The sequence below is a fragment of the Acipenser ruthenus genome, chromosome 59 (genome assembly GCF_902713425.1).
Source record: "Acipenser ruthenus chromosome 59, fAciRut3.2 maternal haplotype, whole genome shotgun sequence".
NCBI lineage: Eukaryota > Metazoa > Chordata > Actinopteri > Acipenseriformes > Acipenseridae > Acipenser > Acipenser ruthenus.
Window position 1 is genome coordinate 3,712,982 of NC_081247.1, and position 19,894 is coordinate 3,732,875.

Here is a 19,894-nt window from a genome sequence, read left to right on the forward strand (position 1 = left end):
AGTTTTCATATAATAGAAGTCAGGCTTATTGGTCTGTAGTTACCTGGTTTGGTTTTGTCTCCCTTTTTGTGGATCGGTATTACGTTTGCTATTTTCCAGTCTGTCGGTACAACCCCTGTGTCAAGAGACTGTTGCATGATCTTGGTTAGCGGTTTGTAAATAACTTCTTTCATTTCTTTGAGTACTATTGGGAGGATCTAATCCGACCCAGGGGATTTGTTTATTTTAAGAGCTCCTAGTCCCTTCAACACTTCTGCCTCTGTTATGCTAAAGTTATTTTAAATTGGATAGGAACAGGTCGACATGTGGGGCATGTTGTCAGTGTCCTCCTTTGTAAAAACCTGTGAAAAGTAATCATTTAATATATTTGCTACTTTTTTTTTCTTCATCTATGATTTTGCCATTTGTGTCTCTTAGACATTTAACCTCCTCTTTGAATGTTCTCTTGCTTTTATAATATTGGAAAAATATTTTGTAATTGGTTTTAGCCCCCTTAGCAATATTGATTTCTATCTCTCTCTTGGCCTTTCTAACTTCCTTTTTGACTTGTGTTTGCAGTTCCAAGTACTCTTTCTGTGTGCTTTGTTTTTGGTCCCTTTTAAACACTCTGTAAAGTGCCTTTTTTCGCTGAATATTTTTTTAAATTGATCTATTAAACCATTTTGGCCATTTTGTTTTAGATTTAGATTTGTCTGCTTTTGGGATGTAATTGTTTTGTGCCTCTAGTACTACATTTTTAAAAAACAGCCATCCTTTTTCTGTGGATGTTTTCTCTATTTTACTCCAATCTACTTCTGTTAGTCTCTGTTTCATACCTTCGTAGTTTGCTTTTCTAAAATTGTAAACCTTAGCTTTAGTCATTACTTTTGGGGTTTTAAAAAATATTTCAAATGAGACCATGTTGTGGTCTGAGTTTGCCAATGGCTCTCTGACCTCTGTTTTAGTTATTCTGTCTTCGTTATTTGAAAAGACTAAATCAAGGCATGCCTCCCCTCTAGTCGGTGCCTTGACAAATTGCGTTAGGAAGCAGTCATTTGTCATTTCCACCATTTCAATTTCGTCCGTCGTGCCCCCCATCGGGTTTTCCCATTTTATATGGGGGAAGTTGAAATCCCCCATTAGTATGGCTTCTCCTTTTCTACAAGCATTTCGAATGTCATTGTACAACAGATTATTTTGCTCAGCGTCTGAATTTGGCGGTCTATAGCATGCTCCTATTATTATGCCCTTTGAATTTGTGTCCATTATTCTGACCCATATTGATTCTGCATTGTTTTCTTTGTCCTGATTTAACACCTGGGCTTCAAGACTATTTCTTATGTATAGCGCTACCCCTCCGCCTCTTCTGTCCTGCCTGTCTTTCCTATACAGTGTGTACCCACTAATATTATATTCGTCTCCATCACTCTCAGACAACCAAGTTTCTGTAACACCTATCACATCGTAGTTACTTGTTAGTGCAGTAGCTTCAAGTTCTAACATTTTGTTTCTGAGACTTCTAGCATTAAGATAAATACATTTAATAGTGGTCTTACCTGAGTTGTTGCCCTTGTTTTGATGTGGTCTCCCTTCTGTTTTTTTGTTTTCTCACCCCTTCCTTTCTAGTTTAAATGCTTCTGGACCTCCTCAAGGATCCTTTCTCCGAGTAGATTGGTTCCCCTTTTGTTTAAGTGCAGTCCGTCCCACCTGTATAGATAGTCCTTGTTGTAGAAAGTGCTCCAATGTTGAAGAAAGATGAAGCCTTCCTGTGTGCACCACGATTTCAGCCATGCATTTTGATTTTGTATTTCCAGCTGTCCATATGGTTCTTTGCAAGGTGCCGGCAGTATCCCAGAAATTTCCTTTTAATTTCCTTCCTAGCTCTCTGAATTTGTTTTGCAGGGATCTTGGTCTGTCTCTTCCAATGTCGTTTGTACCGATGTGGACGACTACTACCGGGTCATCTCCTGTTCGTTCTAGGAGCCTGTCCATGTTCTCAGTGATGTGCTTGACAGAGGCTCCTGGAAGGCAGCACACTGTTGTAGTAAGGGGGTCCAAACTGCAAACTGAACTTGCTGTGTTTCTCAATATGGAGTCCCCAACAATCATGACCTCCCTTCTGTTTGCTGTCTGGTCAGCACTGTTTATAGGGTCCTGGGTGTTGTTTCTTTCATTCTCTTGATGTTTGTTTTGGTCATCCAAATGTTGAAGTGGCTCAAATTTGTTGGATGTCTGGATTTCTGGTGGTTGTGTTTGACGAAGTTTCTTTTTTTCCCTGCTTCTGCCTATCTGAACTCAGCTGTTTCGAGACTCTTCCATCTCCCTGGTTGCTTTCAGTCTGCTAGGGGTGCAGACTTCCATGAATTGTGGGTGTGTCAGCTCCTCAAGCTCCTGTTGCTGTCATTTCCTCCAGCTCCTTTTCTAGCAGGCTTACTCGTTGAAGCAAGTCCTGGATCGTGCGACACTTTACACAAACTTGGTTGAGTTCTGTTGGGTTTTCTCGGATTTCCCACACACATCATGCAGTTGTCACAGATTACTGGCTTGAAGACAATTTTTTTTTTTTTTTTTTAGTTTAGCTTCTGCAGCTGTCAACCTGCTTTCAACCTGCTTCTAACTGCGTTGTACTTGTCCACTCGTACTTCTCCCACGCTGTCGCTTCCACACGCTGTCACTGGGAAGACTGCCTGCCTTTTGTTTGTTTGTGCTGCGGGCTCCGCCCCGCGTCTCAGAACGCCGCGGAATTTGAATCAGCTGCTCTGAGTTTCAGCTTGTTATCAGAAAAATACACGCAGCTGTAAGGCTTTAAGCTGCAATGTTTTCTGATTAAAGCAACTCCAGATTTAATTTAAAGATGTAATTCCTGCTTTTTTTTCTTTTTTCAGGTCAAAAAAGTCCCCTGGGTCGACACTGTCTATACCTTTTAGGATTTTGAATGCTTGAATCAGATCACCGCGTAGTCTGCTTTGTTCAAGTGTGAATAGATTCAATACTTTTAGCCTGTCTGCATACGACATGCCTTTTAAACCCGGGATAATTCTGGTTGCTCTTCTTTGCACTCTTTCTAGAGCAGCAATATCCTTTTTGTAACAAGTTGATCAGAACTGAACACAATATTCTAGGTGAGGTCTTACTAATGCATTGTAAAGTTTTAACATTACTTCCCTTGATTTAAATTCAACACTTCTCACAATATATCCAAGCATCTTGTTGGCCTTTTTTATAGCTTCCCCACATTGTCTATATGAAGACATTACTGAGTCAACATAAACTCCTAGGTCTTTTTCATAGATTCCTTCTTCAATTTCAGTATCTCCCATATGATATTTATAATGCACATTTTTATTGACTGCATGCAATACTTTACACTTTTCACTATTAAATTTAATTTGCCATGTGTCTGCCCAGTTCTGAATGCTGCCTAGATCATTTTGAATGACCTTTGCTGCTGCAACAGTGTTTGCCACTCCTCCTATTTTTGTGTCGTCTGCAAATTTAATCAAGTTTGCTTACTATACCAGAATCTAAATCATTAATGTAGATTAGGAATAGCAGAGGACCTAATACTGATCCCTGTGGTACACCACTGGTTACCTCGCTCCATTTTGAGGTTTCTCCTCTAATCAGTACTTTCTGTTTTCTACATGTTAACCACTCCCTAATCCATGTGCATGCATTTCCTTGAATCCCTACTACGTTCAGTTTGAGAATTAATCTTTTATGCGGGACTTTGTCAAAAGCTTTCTAGAAATCTAAATAAATCATGTCGTATGTTTTGCAATGTTGCATCCTCAAAAAAATCAAACAATTTATCTTGTGTAACTCAATATGGGTCATTTTGTACCACAGAACATAAAACATTTCAGACCAAGAAGGAAAATAAATAAAATCTACAATTGGCATCTTTTTTCGATCATTTATCTATCTGAAACACTTCTCATTCATTAACATTTTTATTTCATCAATTGTTTTGGTAATTAATTTTATTGTTTTTGTACATGAAATAAAAATACAAAAAAAGACACCACACACCCCATCTGTACCTGCTCTAAACTCATCCAGAGAGAGTCTGGAAAGAAACAAGAATAAAAGTAGTTTTTGAATTAACTTTCTTTTAGCCTCCTCTCCTCTTTCAAAAACTCCAATTCTCCATTCACTTCCTCCCTCATCATTGTAGTTTTACAAGACAAAGAGAAGCTGCCATTTTACGTCACATTGTTTCTAAGTGTTGGGTGGCTGCCTCTAATCATGAAACAGCCCAACCCCATCGCCAATAATTTAAGCCCAGTAACCAGGACCGGAAGACATACAGTGTGGAAATGAACCCAAGAGACAGGGAAGGAGACACTTCTTCCCACAGTGGTGAGGGGATGGAATGGGTTACCAACTCGAGTGGTTGATGTGGACTCACCGGGATCCTTTAAGACTAGACTTGACGAAGTTGAGATCAATCAGCTACGAAGAACCAGACGAGCACCGATGGGCTGAATGGCCTCCTCTCGTTTGTGATTTTTTCTGAAGTTGAGATTTCATTCTCTGCACTTTGCTGTGTCAGGGGTCTGTTATACAAATAGTTCAAGACAACGAAACACACTCAACAGGATTAGAAGCATCCACCCAACACTTGAACATACAAGAGACATCCCACACACCACGAATTAGCTTTTATAAAACTGAGGTACCGGGAGAGGGGAGTAAGTCATACAAATAGTGCAAGAGAGAAAACACTCGCTCAACATTAGAGATTAGAGGAAGACACTCACACTTAAAAACAAGTAGGATTGTTAGCTTACGTTTAATTTCCCAAACGTTTAGAAAGTCCCGAGGTTTTCAAATCTATTCCCTTTTAAGAGCTTCAAACCCCTTTTCACTGCTTTCCCCATCAATGTATAGTTCTGGGAGGCTCAGTTCATTTTAACAGGTCCTGTTACTGCAACACAATTACCAGAGATACTAAAAATCCCAATGAAGAGACAAAGACTTCTAATAGACACATTTGCTATTTAAGCGTCTTAGTATTTCTTGTATCTCATTGTAAGGTGAGGTGAATTTCATATTCCTCTGGATTCACCGAACGGGGGGTACTACTTTACTACACACCGATGAGGGAAGCAGTGAAAGGGGAACAGACTATGAAAAACCTTAAACACATCTCACATTAATCTTTTCCCCCTTTTTTCTCTGGCTGTTTGTTTCACTTTTAAGGCTATGGAACTGTAGGCAACAATTTTTTCATTTAATTTATATTTTTGTATCGCTACGAAGTAGTTTAACGCACACAATTTTAAATTGTTCTCAGAAAGTGGTTAGGTAAATTGCAAACAAACAAAAAAAAAAAAGATCAATTTATTAATATGTAGGGAATGTCTTAAAGGTTTACAAGAATAGGAGAGATTTGTTTATTTTTTTTATTGCTTGCTAGACTGGTTTAAAGAGGGGTCCAGATGACTGCTTGCTCTTTTATTCACCAGGAGACACTAATAAATCACTCTGATGTTTCAAAGTAATATTTCTTTTAGAGCCAGGTTCTTTATCGACTCGTCCTGAATCCTGTTACTGTGCATCGGGTTGCAGGGCCTTTCTGCTCAATGCCATCGTTCTCAGTTTATTGTGCTTCGGACCAGCAGCCGGGGCTGAGGTATCCAAGCTGAGGAAAATCGAATGCAACGGGCGTCAATCAAACCTGATGCTTTCCTGTTGGTGACTCTGGATAGCTCCGCCCCACCCAATCACAACTCAGCTGGTAAGAAACACCTCCTAAACTGAAAGCGGTGAAACCTGTTGTGCATGGAACAAGATTTTCCACTGAAGAAACCATCAAATAACTAAAAATAAATGAATATTTCAAAAAAACATTTGGAGTGCTTCGCTTCAGTTATCAGTTGATATGCCCGACCGACCCCGTTTCTTCCATCAGGGTCCACAGGACATTAACCGATTTAAGAGACAGGGCCCACTGGGCATATTACCCGATATAAGAGACAGGGTAGACTGGACATGTTACCCTATGTAAACCCTGTTTTCATTTAAACACAGCTACTGCTCTTTTCCTTGTCTTTAGAGCTGTCAGTCTGTATCCTGCCATACAGGAGATGACACTCGAATGGTCTGAAATCTGGCGTTTCAATAAGAGTGGCTCAGTGATTTATAATAAAGCAATAAAACACAAATGCTGCCTGAAAACTATAAAAGTTAGGGTTGGTACATGTTTATTTAAGCAAATTAAAAAAATCCTGTCTTTTTTTACATTTCAATATAACTTCACACAAATTAATCGTACAGGCTTTTTAAAACATAAAAATTGACCCACACCCCCAGACCTCCAAAAACTTTAAGTTGCACAGTTATAACTGCAAAGGAAAATGGCAAAATAAGAAAACAAATTGAAAAAGTTGTGTTCAATAATTGGCCAAAACAAAAAAAAGTTGCCTAAAAAAGTTCCCTCACCTTTGTTCCTCTCCCCCCTGAATATATTTTAGGGGTGTCCTGTTAAATAATAATCAAGCTTGATACCCCACAATGTCAGCCTAATTTACATTTCACATATTACTGTCAATACTAATTTTGTAATTATTTAACAATGGTGGAGAAACGAACACACAAACATTTCACGTGTTCAGAAAATTGTATTGGAGTTAATGTGAGAGGCAAAGATGTCAAGGGACTGGAGCAAGTTCTCAAATTGGGTGTTTAATGGGTCATGGAGGATCCAATTTCTTTAGAAAGACTAAAAGAAACTTCAACTCAATTAAACAAATTTAAAAGACACCGAGAAAGGCTTCTATCAAAATGTTAGTCACTGAATTTATTAAGGTTATTTTAGTATTTCTAAAATTCAGCACTATTCAAACGTTTAATTTGTTTGCCTTTTGCTTTCTTTGAAGTAGTTTGACTAATGGACAGGTTTTACGTTCCGCTCGCCAGCTTTGCTTTAATATAACCAACCATAATATTCCATGACCATTAACACTGTGCTTTCAGTGACTCCAACTTAATGACAATGAAAGAGCATTTAATAAATCTGATCAGCTTGAACTGCAGTCTAACTTCCAAGACCCATAAAACAGTAGCTTCCAATAAACTTGGTCCAGTGCTACTCTAAATCTTAGACCCTGAAAATACACCTTCAAGAAAATGCAATTGTCAAGGGCACTCAAGTCGTTTCCCTCCCCTCAGGACACCCCATCCTCATTTTATTTTGTGTGCTCCTTTCTCTTTCTGACAGCGGTCTCAGCGGTGGTACAATTCAGGATCGCAGCATCTCTTCCCCTCCACCCTATTCCTCCCCACTCGTTCTCTCCATTTCTACCAGAAGTCTCTGCGATGGTAGGCGTCTGGGTCGCAGTATTTGGTCACAACGACTCTGTTTGCAAATTTGCGCCCAGTCAGCCCCTGCATGGCCTTCTGACAGTCGAAGACTGAGACAAACTCTACAAAGATCTGAAACACAGGGAGGAAAGAGGAAAGTGGAGTCAGAGCGAGTGAAGTTATCTTAAGTCAAGTCTCAGATAAAACAAAAAAAGTCTTGAACTAGCATTCAAGCAAAGATCAGACTGAAATTACGATCACTAGACTTGGTACAGACATTCCTCAGCACAAGTTCAAACAGAGAGGAGGGAGGAAAACGGCATTAGGAGCAAGTAAAATATGACAATTTCCATCAATATCAGGGTCTACTGTATATTAGAAAGACATTAAAGATGGCTGTATCGCATCAGGGGCAGCAGTGTGGAGTAGTGGTTAGGGCTCTGGACTCTTGACCGGAGGGTCGTGGGTTCAAATCCCGGTGGGGGCACTGCTGCTGTACCCTTGAGCAAGGTACTTTACCTAGATTGCTCCAGTAAAAACCCAACTGTATAAATGGGTAATTGTATGTAAAAATAATGTGATATCTTGTAACAATTGTAAGTTGCCCTGGATAAGGGCGTCAGCTAAGAAATAAATAATAATAATAATAATAATCAATATCAGGGTAACAGTGTATTCCATAGAGAACAGTATCTGATGTGTATTATAAAAGGTTTAGAAAATGGCATCTCATTGGCTAGTACCCTTTGCAGGCGGGTACATTAACTTTCAATAGACGACCAGTGCCTTTTCACCTGGACAGATATACTGTTCAAGTTTTAAACCACAAAACTTATTTATTTGTCTTTTTCACAACAGTGTCCCATTTTCTTAGACCTTCCAGGGTGGGCGGCACTGGGAAATACCAGAACTTTCAGGAACTCATTACACCTTTGGGCGGTCCGGTACTGCCTAATACCGCCCACCCTGTTGAGTCTTATTGCTTACATTTCAGACAGGTGTATTAATACCAGCCCTGCTGTTTATTATAAAGGTATTTCAGACGCTGTATTAAATGCTGTGCATTAAAAGGTATTTCAGACGCTGTATTAAATGCTGTGCATTAAAAGGTATTTCAGACGCTGTATTAATGCTGTGTATTAAAGGTATTTCAGATGTATTAATCAGCCCTGTGTGACTCGGAGTCTCACCTTGCCGCAGCCCGGCACCTCCAGCCCGTCGACGGGGCGCGGGATCTCGATGGATTTGACAGCCCCATACTTGCTGCACTCGTCCCGCACATCCTCAACGATCTCCTCGTACTCGTCATCGTCCAGCAGCTCCTCCGGAGCCACCATGTTCATGAGGCACAGCACATCTGTGGGGAGCCCCCCCATCTGAACCACCTGCGTGTTCATGAGCCCCGGGACCTGCAGAGTGACTGGGGTCTGGTTTATACTGGTCTGAGAGGGGAGAGAGCAGAGAGGGCAAAAATCAACATACAGCAATACACGGGTTAGACAGGACAGATAGATAGAAAGGGGGGTATGAGTGACCCGGGTCTGGTTTCTACTGGTTTGAGTGAGTGAGTCAGAGGAGAGAGCAGATGAATAAATAACCGCACACACACACACACACACACACACACACACACACACAATACAGATATATAAAAGCAGCGCAGCTGACTAATCCAGTTTTATACAAGCTGCCCATAGAGAATTAGATATAAATACTAGCTCTCACACAGTACAGTAGATAAACAGAATCAGATATTTAAGTGTGTGTTTACAGGGGTGTGCAATTTAAAAAAGAAACCAAAAAAATCTTCTTGTCCAAGGGACAAAATGCTAGAAAAATCTACTTGCCCCCTCACCGTCCCACAGAACACACAAACAGAATATCACTTTTAGGATTTTGCTTTTATTAACCACTTCCATGCTGCCAGACTATCTGTTACGTCCTAAAAACACTCGCTCAGTGCTGCCGAACGTACCAGATACGTACTTATTAAAAAAAATAAAACAAAAAAACACTGGATTAACAAACTCTGTTCTTCTTTAAACCGGAGAATGTGGATGCCATCATTTCTCAACAAAAACTAAATCGTTCTGGACCACAGACTTCATAAAATAAGTTGGACTTGCGAGAAGTTAAATTAGTTCGTTAAATTGGTTGGTGTTCCCACTTCGTTGGATTTTGTTGCAAAGGATTTTTTTCTAACAAGTTGCTGTCAGTAAAGACATCTTAGGTAAGAAACATTTTAATCATTAACCATTTGTGAGAATGAGAAACTCGCTGGGTATCGTTTGATTGATATTCGACCATAGGAAATGTCAAGGTTTATTTTACTCTAAAATTAGAAAGATAAGCTGCAGAAACGTTTAGTTTTCGTGCTTACATCAGATATCTGAAAATGTGCGATTTGTTTATTCTTTAATATCATATGTTTTGTGTTATGGAAAAAAAAGGTGCACTGATACATTGCCTCAAAAAAAACAATGCATCGATGGTAGAAAAACCGCCATCATCCCAGCCCTACAATGCATTTTAATCACAATGCATCGATGGTAGAAAAACCGCCATCGTCCCAGCCCTACAATGCATTTTAATCACCTTGCATCGATGGTAGAAAAACCGCCATCGTCCCAGCCCTACAATGCATTTTAATCACAATGCATCGATGGTAGAAAAACCGCCATCGTCCCAGCCCTACAATGCATTTTAATCACAATGCATCGATGGTAGAAAAACCGCCATCGTCCCAGCCCTACAATGCATTTTAATCACAATGCATCGATGGTAGAAAAACCGCCATCGTCCCAGCCCTACAATGCATTTTAATCACAATGCATCGATGGTAGAAAAACCGCCATCGTCCCAGCCCTACAATGCATTTTAATCACAATGCATCGATGGTAGAAAAACCGCCATCGTCCCAGCCCTACAATGCATTTTAATCACAATGCATCGATGGTAGAAAAACCGCCATCGTCCCAGCCCTACAATGCATTTTAATCACCTTGCATCGATGGTAGAAAAACCGCCATCGTCCCAGCCCTACAATGCATTTTAATCACAATGCATCGATGGTAGAAAAACCGCCATCGTCCCAGCCCTACAATGCATTTTAATCACAATGCATCGAAAGTAGAAAAACCGCCATCGTCCCAGCCCTACAATGCATTTTAATCACAATGCATCGATGGTAGAAAAACCGCCATCATCCCAGCCCTACAATGCATTTTAATCACCTTGCATCGATGGTAGAAAAACCGCCATCGTCCCAGCCCTACAATGCATTTTAATCACAATGCATCGATGGTAGAAAAACCGCCATCGTCCCAGCCCTACAATGCATTTTAATCACAATGCATCGATGGTAGAAAAACCGCCATCGTCCCAGCCCTACAATGCATTTTAATCACAATGCATCGATGGTAGAAAAACCGCCATCGTCCCAGCCCTACAATGCATTTTAATCACAATGCATCGATGGTAGAAAAACCGCCATCATCCCAGCCCTACAATGCATTTTAATCACCTTGCATCGATGGTAGAAAAACCGCCATCGTCCCAGCCCTACAATGCATTTTAATCACAATGCATCGATGGTAGAAAAACCGCCATCGTCCCAGCCCTACAATGCATTTTAATCACAATGCATCGATGGTAGAAAAACCGCCATCGTCCCAGCCCTACAATGCATTGATGGTAGAAAAACCGCCATCGTCCCAGCCCTACAATGCATTTTAATCACCTTGCAGGTTATTTTTTTGTGCAATATAGTTGGGTCATTCTGAACTTCATTATCATTCGTTAAAGTTATTGTACATAAATTCTGAATCTATGAATTTTAGCAGTGTTTTGATTTTTATTTATTGAGGAGGGGAAATTAGTGGGCATATGTATAATTAAAATGTAAAATGAAAAATATTTATTTTGTTTACCATTTAGACTCTTCCAGCCTTATTCGAGTACCAGAGACTGATAGATCAGAAACTGTGGCAAGGCTTAGTGAACGGCATTTTATTCGAACGCTCCCATAGTGGAGTACTGGAAGGACTTAATAAACCTTCAAAACAAACCATTGACTGGAAATGTCACGTTACCCATTTCTAAAATCCTTATTTTGTGCAGATTCAGAAAAAAAAACACTTTTGCCAGGGAATCTCATTCTTTGGTGGCGTACTGGGCACATACAATTGGGGTGGGTAATATATACCATGGGCTACATAATTCGAAGTGGAAAAGTCAAAGTGGCCTGGTGTTAGCCTAGAGCACGCAATACCCCCAAAACGAATAAAACAGTTTACACAAGACATAGGCAAAGCAAGCTGCTTAAGTCTCTAAAATCGTACATCGAAACACAAGGATTTTAGGGATGATGGATAATGCATTTTCTGAAAAAGTTGCATTTTGCATACAATAGCTGTCACATGACAAAATCCAGAAAAACTTGTCACCAATGAGAAGTTCAGACTGACAAATATATATAGACCTCACCTAAAATAGTGTGTTCAGTTCTGGTCACCTCATTACAAAAAGGATATTGCTGCTCTAGAAAGAGTGCAAAGAAGAGCAACCAGAATTATCCTGGGTTTAAAAGACATGTCATATGCAGAATCTATTCAGTCTTGAACAAAGAAGACTACGCGGTGATCTGATTCAAGCATTCAAAATCCTAAAAGGTATAGACAATGTCGAACCAGGGGACCTTTTTGACCTGAAAAAAGAAACAAGGACCAGGGGTCACAAATGGAGATTAGATAAAGGGGCATTCAGAACAGAAGACAGGAGGCACTTTTTTACACACAGAATTGTGAGGGTCTGGAACCAACTCCCCAGTAATGTTGTTGAAGCTGACACCCTGGGATCCTTCAAGAAGCTGCTTGATGAGATTCTGGGATCAATAAGCTACTAACAACCAAACGAGCAAGATGGGCCGAATGGCCTCCTCTCGTTTGTAAACGTTCTCATGTTCTTCTTATGTTCTTATAGTTTGCCTGGGGCATCTTAAATGGAACTCCCAAAATCAAATAATTATTGTAGCACAGAGCATCAAAAGGGCCTCAGCAGACGGGTTAAAATAATAACCACAATCATTAGAGATTGCTAATAATTTGCTTCAGGAAATCAAATAAAGAAAATGTAATTCAGTCCAACAAAACTGAGCCCATCTAATTTTATGCATGACACAAACAAAAATAATTAAAACTAAAAAGACTCAAACTACATCAGACTTTTAGGTAGGAGATCACTAAATTACACCTATGAAAACATTTCTGAAGAAAAAAGTACATCGAAGTACAATAATCTGTCATACAATAACATTAGAAATGCGTGTAGCAAAGGAGAAGCCATCCTAATGGGGGATTTCAACTTCCCCCATATAAAATGGGAAAACCCGGTGGGGAGCACGACGGACGAAATTGAAATGGTGGAAATGACAAATGACTGCTTCCTGACGCAATTTGTCAAGGCACCGACTAGAGGGGAGGCATGCCTTGATTTAGTCTTTTCAAATAACGAAGACAGAATAACTAAAACAGACGTCAGAGAACCATTGGCAAACACAGACCACAACATGGTCTCATTTGAAGCAATTTTTAAAACCCAAAAAGAAATGGCTAAAGCGAAGGTTTACAATTTTAGAAAAGCTAACTATGAAGGTATGAAAACAGAGACCAACATAAGTAGATTGGAGTAAAAGAGAAAACATCCACAGAAAAAGGATGGCTGTTAAAATGCAACATTACCTTGAAGTCATGAGTAATCTCGATAAATACTGTACAATCTTTAATAGTAATGAGGTAGGCATTAAAGAGCCTTCCATTTTAACTGCAATGTTACTCTTAACTACTGTACAACCAGTGTGTTCTGCAGGGTTCTTTATCAGCTTAGCGCATTTGAGGCATCACGCTGACTCTGCAAACTCATTACGTTACTTATAGGGATGTGCTTTTGGTACATTTTTATGAACGTTTAAAGCATTTAAACCATATCTACATACACACTGTTTACATTATCAGAATGTAATGACAGCCCTGCTTAGTATTTTCTGAGCAAATAAACCCTAAATAAGCAACTAATGTTTTAACATCGCAAAGACTTTACAAAGTTTAAAAAAAAAAAAAAAACACACACAAAGTATATATTGAAATGTTTATATTTATGGTTGTAATTAAAGTTGTCAGTGAAGATACAACTATATACATATTGAACACGTTTTCAGATAGTATGATTTTTTAGAACAGTGTGTTTCTTAAAGGTTCATTTAATAACAAAAAACAGGAACCTATTAATGTTTTTGTAGGGTTTTTTTGTTTTGTTCTAAGTAATTTTGCCCCAGATTATATGGTTTAAAAAATGGTATTAAAATTATATGGTTTAATTGAAAAAAAATTAGAAATACTTTCACTTCTGGAAAAGGAAACTACCAGGGATAAAATAGCACAATATTTTGGAATTTTAAAGAGCACATGACTGATATTTAAAATTCTGCCACGGAGATTTAAGTTTGCTGTCTTTGATAGTAGCCGTGGGATTTTTGTTGCTCGAGATGATTACTTTAGCATTACAATTTCCGAGTACTCGAATCAAACGCCACTCTCCTCTACATGCTGTACTAGTGTACATAAACCTCCCAAACATTGCCACAGGTCCTATTTTAAATGCCAATTTTTTTGCCTTCTTGTGCATTTAATTGTATATGGTCAAGTATTACTAACGTAAAGTATTAAAATTCACATATCCAGACAACTTTACATTGAATTGTAAAAAGAGATGCCTGGTCTACCTGTTTGAACTGTGTCTCAGGGGTCCTTTACTTTAGTGCAGTAGTTCCCACATACAAATAAAAACTGTACTAAACAAATGGCCATTCGCTTCAAAAGCTTACAGAACAATTTCAAGTGAAAAAAGCCTTCCACCTGTGTGAAGATTGAGGAATGGGGTCCACGAGTCTCTGGTAAATGCAACTTTTTCCCCCTTGAAAGTTTTGTATGAACAGCTGCAGCACGATTTTCTTTAAGTTTTTCCAGCCTCGCTGTTATTGTTTTATGGGTCGGCACAGTAATGGGATAATCTTGCACTGATTTCAAAACTGCTGCATTCACGATTCACATGCACTGTCCTCACAGGGGATAACGTGATCACGCCCAATGTTCGTCCAAATCTATAGCAAATGTTTTTATGGATGTTTGCTTTGTATTGCCATCACTAGCTCCATCCACAATAATTCTGAATGTTTTCATTTCAAACTATGAAGCATTGAACTTGTGTTTTTATGGGACGGCAACTTTGTTTGGCATAATTATTTACATACCACGGTTTTCTTGTCCGGTTCCTCAAAATACTTCCAAACGTGGCTTCCTTTGTTGAGAGATGCCATTTTAAATATAGAACAAACTCAGAAAAAAAACGCTTGTCATTAACGTTATTACCCCACCGTGGAATTGATACAATACCACGCCTACTACAGGCATAAACAGACACAGTGCACCAATGAAGCGCCAGATCGACAGAGAATAAAACCCGCCCCAGTGTCAATCTTTCTGTTGCACCAATTAGAAAAACTACTTGGAGGCAATTGCCAAACCCCTTCCTTTTTTAATATCCAGCCTTACTGTAGCACTAGAGCAGTCTCATACACGACAGACTACTGATGATAAACTACTAAAATTAATACATAAAAAAACTATGCGTTTGGTGACATTTGTCACATGACCATTTATAAGTCTAGCATATTAGACAATGTTCTACGGCTTCTTTGGTTTATACGTTTAAAATTCCCATCCCTAGTTACTTCTATTTTAACATTAACCCTTTGCGGTCCATTTATTCAGCGTGCGTCAGGTCCAATTCATTTTCACACAAGCAGTTTATTTTAGACGTTCGGATTAAAAGTATTTTTTTTTCACAGTAAAACAGGTTTAAAAGGCACTGCATATCAACAGGACACTCAGTACTGCATCTCCAGCCCCGCCCCACCCCTCGTTCGCTATATTTTTCACATACGTCTTAATAGTACATACCGATAAATCATCTCCTGATCACTCGTTTTATCACCAAACTCCTCAATAATGCGATCCAAGTCATTATTTTATTACTATAACATCTAAAAAAAGCTCTGCAAATGTCTGTGATATTCTTTGAGCGCTGGATGCAGAAGCAGCTATCTTGTTTGTTTATGTCCGTGTTATCTATGTGGTGTCGGGTCTATCAGTATTCATGAGATACGCCCCTTTTTTTTCCGGCTTCTCTCGGCCTTTGAATGGTTTTCTCTGCTTTTTCCGGAGAAAAAACTACTAGAGACCTGGTTTTTTGCATCTTTTTGATGTTGGACAGGGTCCGACATTGGACCGGAAAGGGAAAATTGCGCTGTTGGACCATGTCTAACATAGGACCGCAAAGGGTTAAATTCTTACTCAGTAAAACTTCAATATAAAGCCATACGTTATCAATAAGTTATCAATATATTATAGCAAACCTCAAAGTTAAAAGTATATTTGGTAGCATTTTGCTACCCAAAGCTCTTAATTTGCTACTATTTATTTATTTTTTTTAAGCAGTAGCATTTTTCTGATACCTTACGCTGCAGTTTATATGACCGACCCTGAGTGAACACATACAAAATTACCGGTATTACTTTTGTTTGTTTTTAACACGTACATTTAGTATATTTCATAAAGCAGGAAACCATTGCTAATACAGCTTCCCGATTTGTAGATGACTGAGGTTTGTACCGCCCCATGTAGATACGCACGAGGCCCACAATGCAGATCGTATTGGACAGTGGAGCACAAATACTGTACCTACAGTACCAGAACATGGATACAATTTCCAGGTATGAAGTTTATTTGATAGACCAAAAGTAAAAATTAAATAACTGTTAAACATTACGATTTTATAAGATAAGACGGTGAACTAACAGGATATCATGTTTATTCAGTGTTATAAAATGCTAATTTAATCGGTCATGGAGAATGGTGGCTCCGGTTTTGTTATAATGTTATCCCTGGTTTCACCCACGCAAAAATGAACACATAATAGGTGGACAATTATTACTATCAAAATTCTAACTACAAAAAAATAAAAAAAATTTAAAAAAAACAGGAGCTAAACAGCTAGCTAGAACGTCAACATGATCCAAGTCTTCCTTGTTTTCAGTATGAATAGACGAAATACAATATTGAAGTGCATTCATTGATCTATCTGTTTTCTTTTTATGACAGATTAACACTACCTGGTGTACTTCTCCTGTTTAACTAGTGAAATGTGTGCTTTAACACAAAATGTTATATATATATTGCACTGCCAAACTATAACTCACACACATGGCTAACTAATGTCACTGTTTAATAAAACAAACTAAGCGTGTTTTTGTTTAAATCTTGGTCGATATCCCTTATTCGGTTATTACTTAGTTAATTTCTTCAAAATTACACAGCATTAAAAATGCAGTAAAAAGGCAAGTGTGCGAGTACGCATATTTATGAACAAACCGGTTAGCATAACACGTTGCATGAATCTTTTAAAATGCAGCAGTAACGTGCTGGAATTAGCTTTCATTTTCAAACAGCTTGGTTGTGTTTGTAACCTTAGAATTTATAAGGTAACATGTTACTTTTTATATATATATATAAAAAGTGTATATATATTATAGCTGTCTTTATAAGTGTGTATGATTTGAAAGACATGAGGATCATTTTGTACCACTTAATTTGCACCAATGAAACAAAACCTGATTAACTGTACTGATGGCATATCAAATGCTTAGATGACAGATACGGTTGCATTCTTTTAAAACAACCTCCCAGCTGCTTATCCCACAATTTCCATGTGGAGCGCATGTACGTCCCAATTTGTTACTCCAGTGAGAATAGTCTGCAGGTGCTTATATGTGCATCTGGAAAGTTTAACACGTCTTTTTAACATGCTTCAATGAAAAATAAGAAAACTATTGTAAAAGTGTATGCAGTTTTTTTTTTTTTGTTTTTTTACTGGCAAATCACAGCAGTCCCTAAGAAATGTTCTTGACAGACCGGGTCATCTGTATATACACACAGCTGAGAGTGAAAAATGGATGCCTGGGTATCTACAGAGAATAAAACGAGGAGATTTCTTTATTTGTTAGTGTTACAGGTTGTAAGGAAGGAAGACTTGTCAGGTTTAGTACTGGTCAAAATGACCGATATTTATTGTACCTATACTTCACAGAATTCATAAAACAGCGCTATACACCCATGCCTGAAACTGGGGAAGATACTGTATACGACGTGATTGAAAATTTGCGACAAGTTTTCTGATGAATATGTGCTAGATAAAGACATAGCATTGATGAGGGTTTGAAGTGCGTCTGCTTTGAAATCTATCACACAAAATTTCTAAAAAGTGATATGTCTGCACAAGTATTGTTATTATTATAATGCTGCCATTGTAAAAAAAAAAAAAGTGTTATTTATACTTGTATAATGCTGCCATTGTACAAAAAAAAATGTTGGGATCTATATTATAATGCTACAATTGTAAACAAATTGTTATTTTGTTATTTAAGTTCTATTGAAATTCTGTATTTCCGTTTACCAGAATCAAAATAAAAAAGTATATTTAAAAAAATACCCAAAATTGTTCAAATTATTTGAGGGCTAAGAATGGTAAAAATCTGCACAAAAAGAGCATTTTTAACATGGAAATTGCCCAAATAAATGGACAGCTGGGTGGTTAAGGATAAAACAAAATACATTTTGACAAGAAATTGCATTAGTTCCATTACTTAGTTTAGCACAAGGTGGTTTCAATAAACACTTCGATTTAAATATAGGCCTACTATGTGATAGTTTGGGATATTGAATCTATTTAAAACAGTAGGTAGGTGTTTATTTTTGTTATTTTGATATATAAAATTATTAGTCGAATAAACCGCTACCGTGTAAGACCATTTTGCTACCTACTTTCCAGGCAGGTAGCAAATCCTCACTACTGCCTTAAAGTTAACTTCTAGCCCTGATTATAACAACCTTTTTTTTGCAGTTGGCTTTGACAATGGCTCCAGTTGGATTTGTAGCTGGACTGAGGTGTTCACCGAAGCTGCTCTGCTCCGGATTGTTAAGGATCTTCTGCTTAATGCTGCTGCTCCCTTTGTCCTTGTCCTCCTTGACCTAACCGCTGCTGCTTTTGATACCATAGACCATAACATTCTTCTTAACTGCCTTCAGAAGCATACTAGGATCTCTCGAACCTGTCTCTCCTAGCTGTCCTCTTACCTAGCTGGATGTATGCAGTCTGTTTTCTATGATGGAAGCAGTGTTGACGCAAACCCGGTCTCTTGCAGTGTCCTTCAAGGGTCTGTTGACTCTTCTCTTTAACATCTACATGCTTCCCTTGGGTCACCTCATCGACCAACATAGCCTCATGTTTCACTCCTATGCAGATGACACCCAGCTCTACCTAAAACCAGACCCTGGATGTCCGTCTGCCATGGTCCTGCTCTCAGCTTGCATCCAAGACAGAGGCCTGGATGTCTGCCAATTTTCTTCAGCTCGACACTAACAAATCTTAACTTCTAGTAGGATCGAAAACTCAACTCAATATTGCTTCCGACTCTCTGGAACCCTCTCAGGTTTAGTGTGTGTAGCTCCCACAGTCGCTCGCTTCAAATCAACTCTCAAGACCCACTTGACCCATCTCTCTTGCTTTCAATGCTCTGATATGTTATTAATCTTTGTCTAAATTACTATTTCAGATTTTTCACTCCATCTTGATTCTGTATGATACACGCATCCATAATGTTTAGAATTCACATCCTAGCTTTGTATTTAATGTAATATGCCTGTATTTAATGTATTTGCATTTTTTTTTTTTTACTGTTTGTATTTAATGTACTATGCCCTGTATTTCACTGTATTTAATATATTATGCATTGTTCCTCACTATCTTGTAAAAAGCTTTGTGATGGTGGTCCACTATTAAAGGCGCTATATAAAAAGATTGACTGATTAATTTACACTTCAACCAGTGTAGCTTCGAATTTCTTATTTTACTGTGATTGGCTGCTATGACAACAGGGCTAGCCAGAGATTGGATAATGTTTGTTGGGTTGTTTTTTCTTGTGTGGTTTCCTAGTAACTGAAGACACTGTATTTTGGTAGATGTAGTTGTTAGTGAAAGTTTTAGGGGAGGTAGATAAGCTGTGCAGCAAAATTTCTATGTGTATATCGGATGTAATGCGTAAAAAAGGCAGGCACGCAGCTTATCTGAACTGCAGGTGTATTCTGTATATATATTTTGCTTTGATATTTAGTTTTTTTTTTCATTTGTATGAAGTACTGTAAAGTATAACGGTAAATCTTGTTGGGCCGGGCGATACGAATTGCACACCCCTGGTTGATCTTTATTATTAGTTTATTTAGCAGACGCCTTTATCCAAGGCGACTTACAGAGACTAGGGTGTGTGAACTATGCATCAGCTGCAGAGTCACTTACAACTACGTCTCACCCCAAAGACGGAGCACAAGGAGGTTAAGTGACTTGCTCAGGGTCATACAATGAGTCAGTGGCTGAGGTGGTATTTGAACCGGGGACCTCCTGGCTACAAGCCCTTTTTATTTAACCACTGGACCACACA

General features: G+C 38.6%; 1 protein-coding gene across 7 annotated transcripts in view; it reads right to left on the reverse strand.

Moving 5' to 3' along the window:
* Nucleotides 1-6,171: 6,171 nt before the first annotated feature.
* Nucleotides 6,172-19,894, reverse strand: part of LOC117410107 (splicing factor U2AF 65 kDa subunit) — a 39,093-nt gene continuing 25,370 nt past the window's right edge. For all 7 annotated transcript variants that reach the window (XM_059018445.1, XM_059018443.1, XM_059018444.1 and 4 more), the window contains 2 exons: nucleotides 8,478-8,729; nucleotides 6,172-7,419 (listed from right to left, as the gene is read on the reverse strand). In XM_059018445.1, the coding sequence (XP_058874428.1) occupies nucleotides 7,285-7,419; nucleotides 8,478-8,729 (387 nt within the window). In that variant the 3' untranslated portion in view covers nucleotides 6,172-7,284. The remainder of the gene's footprint in view (nucleotides 7,420-8,477; nucleotides 8,730-19,894) is intronic.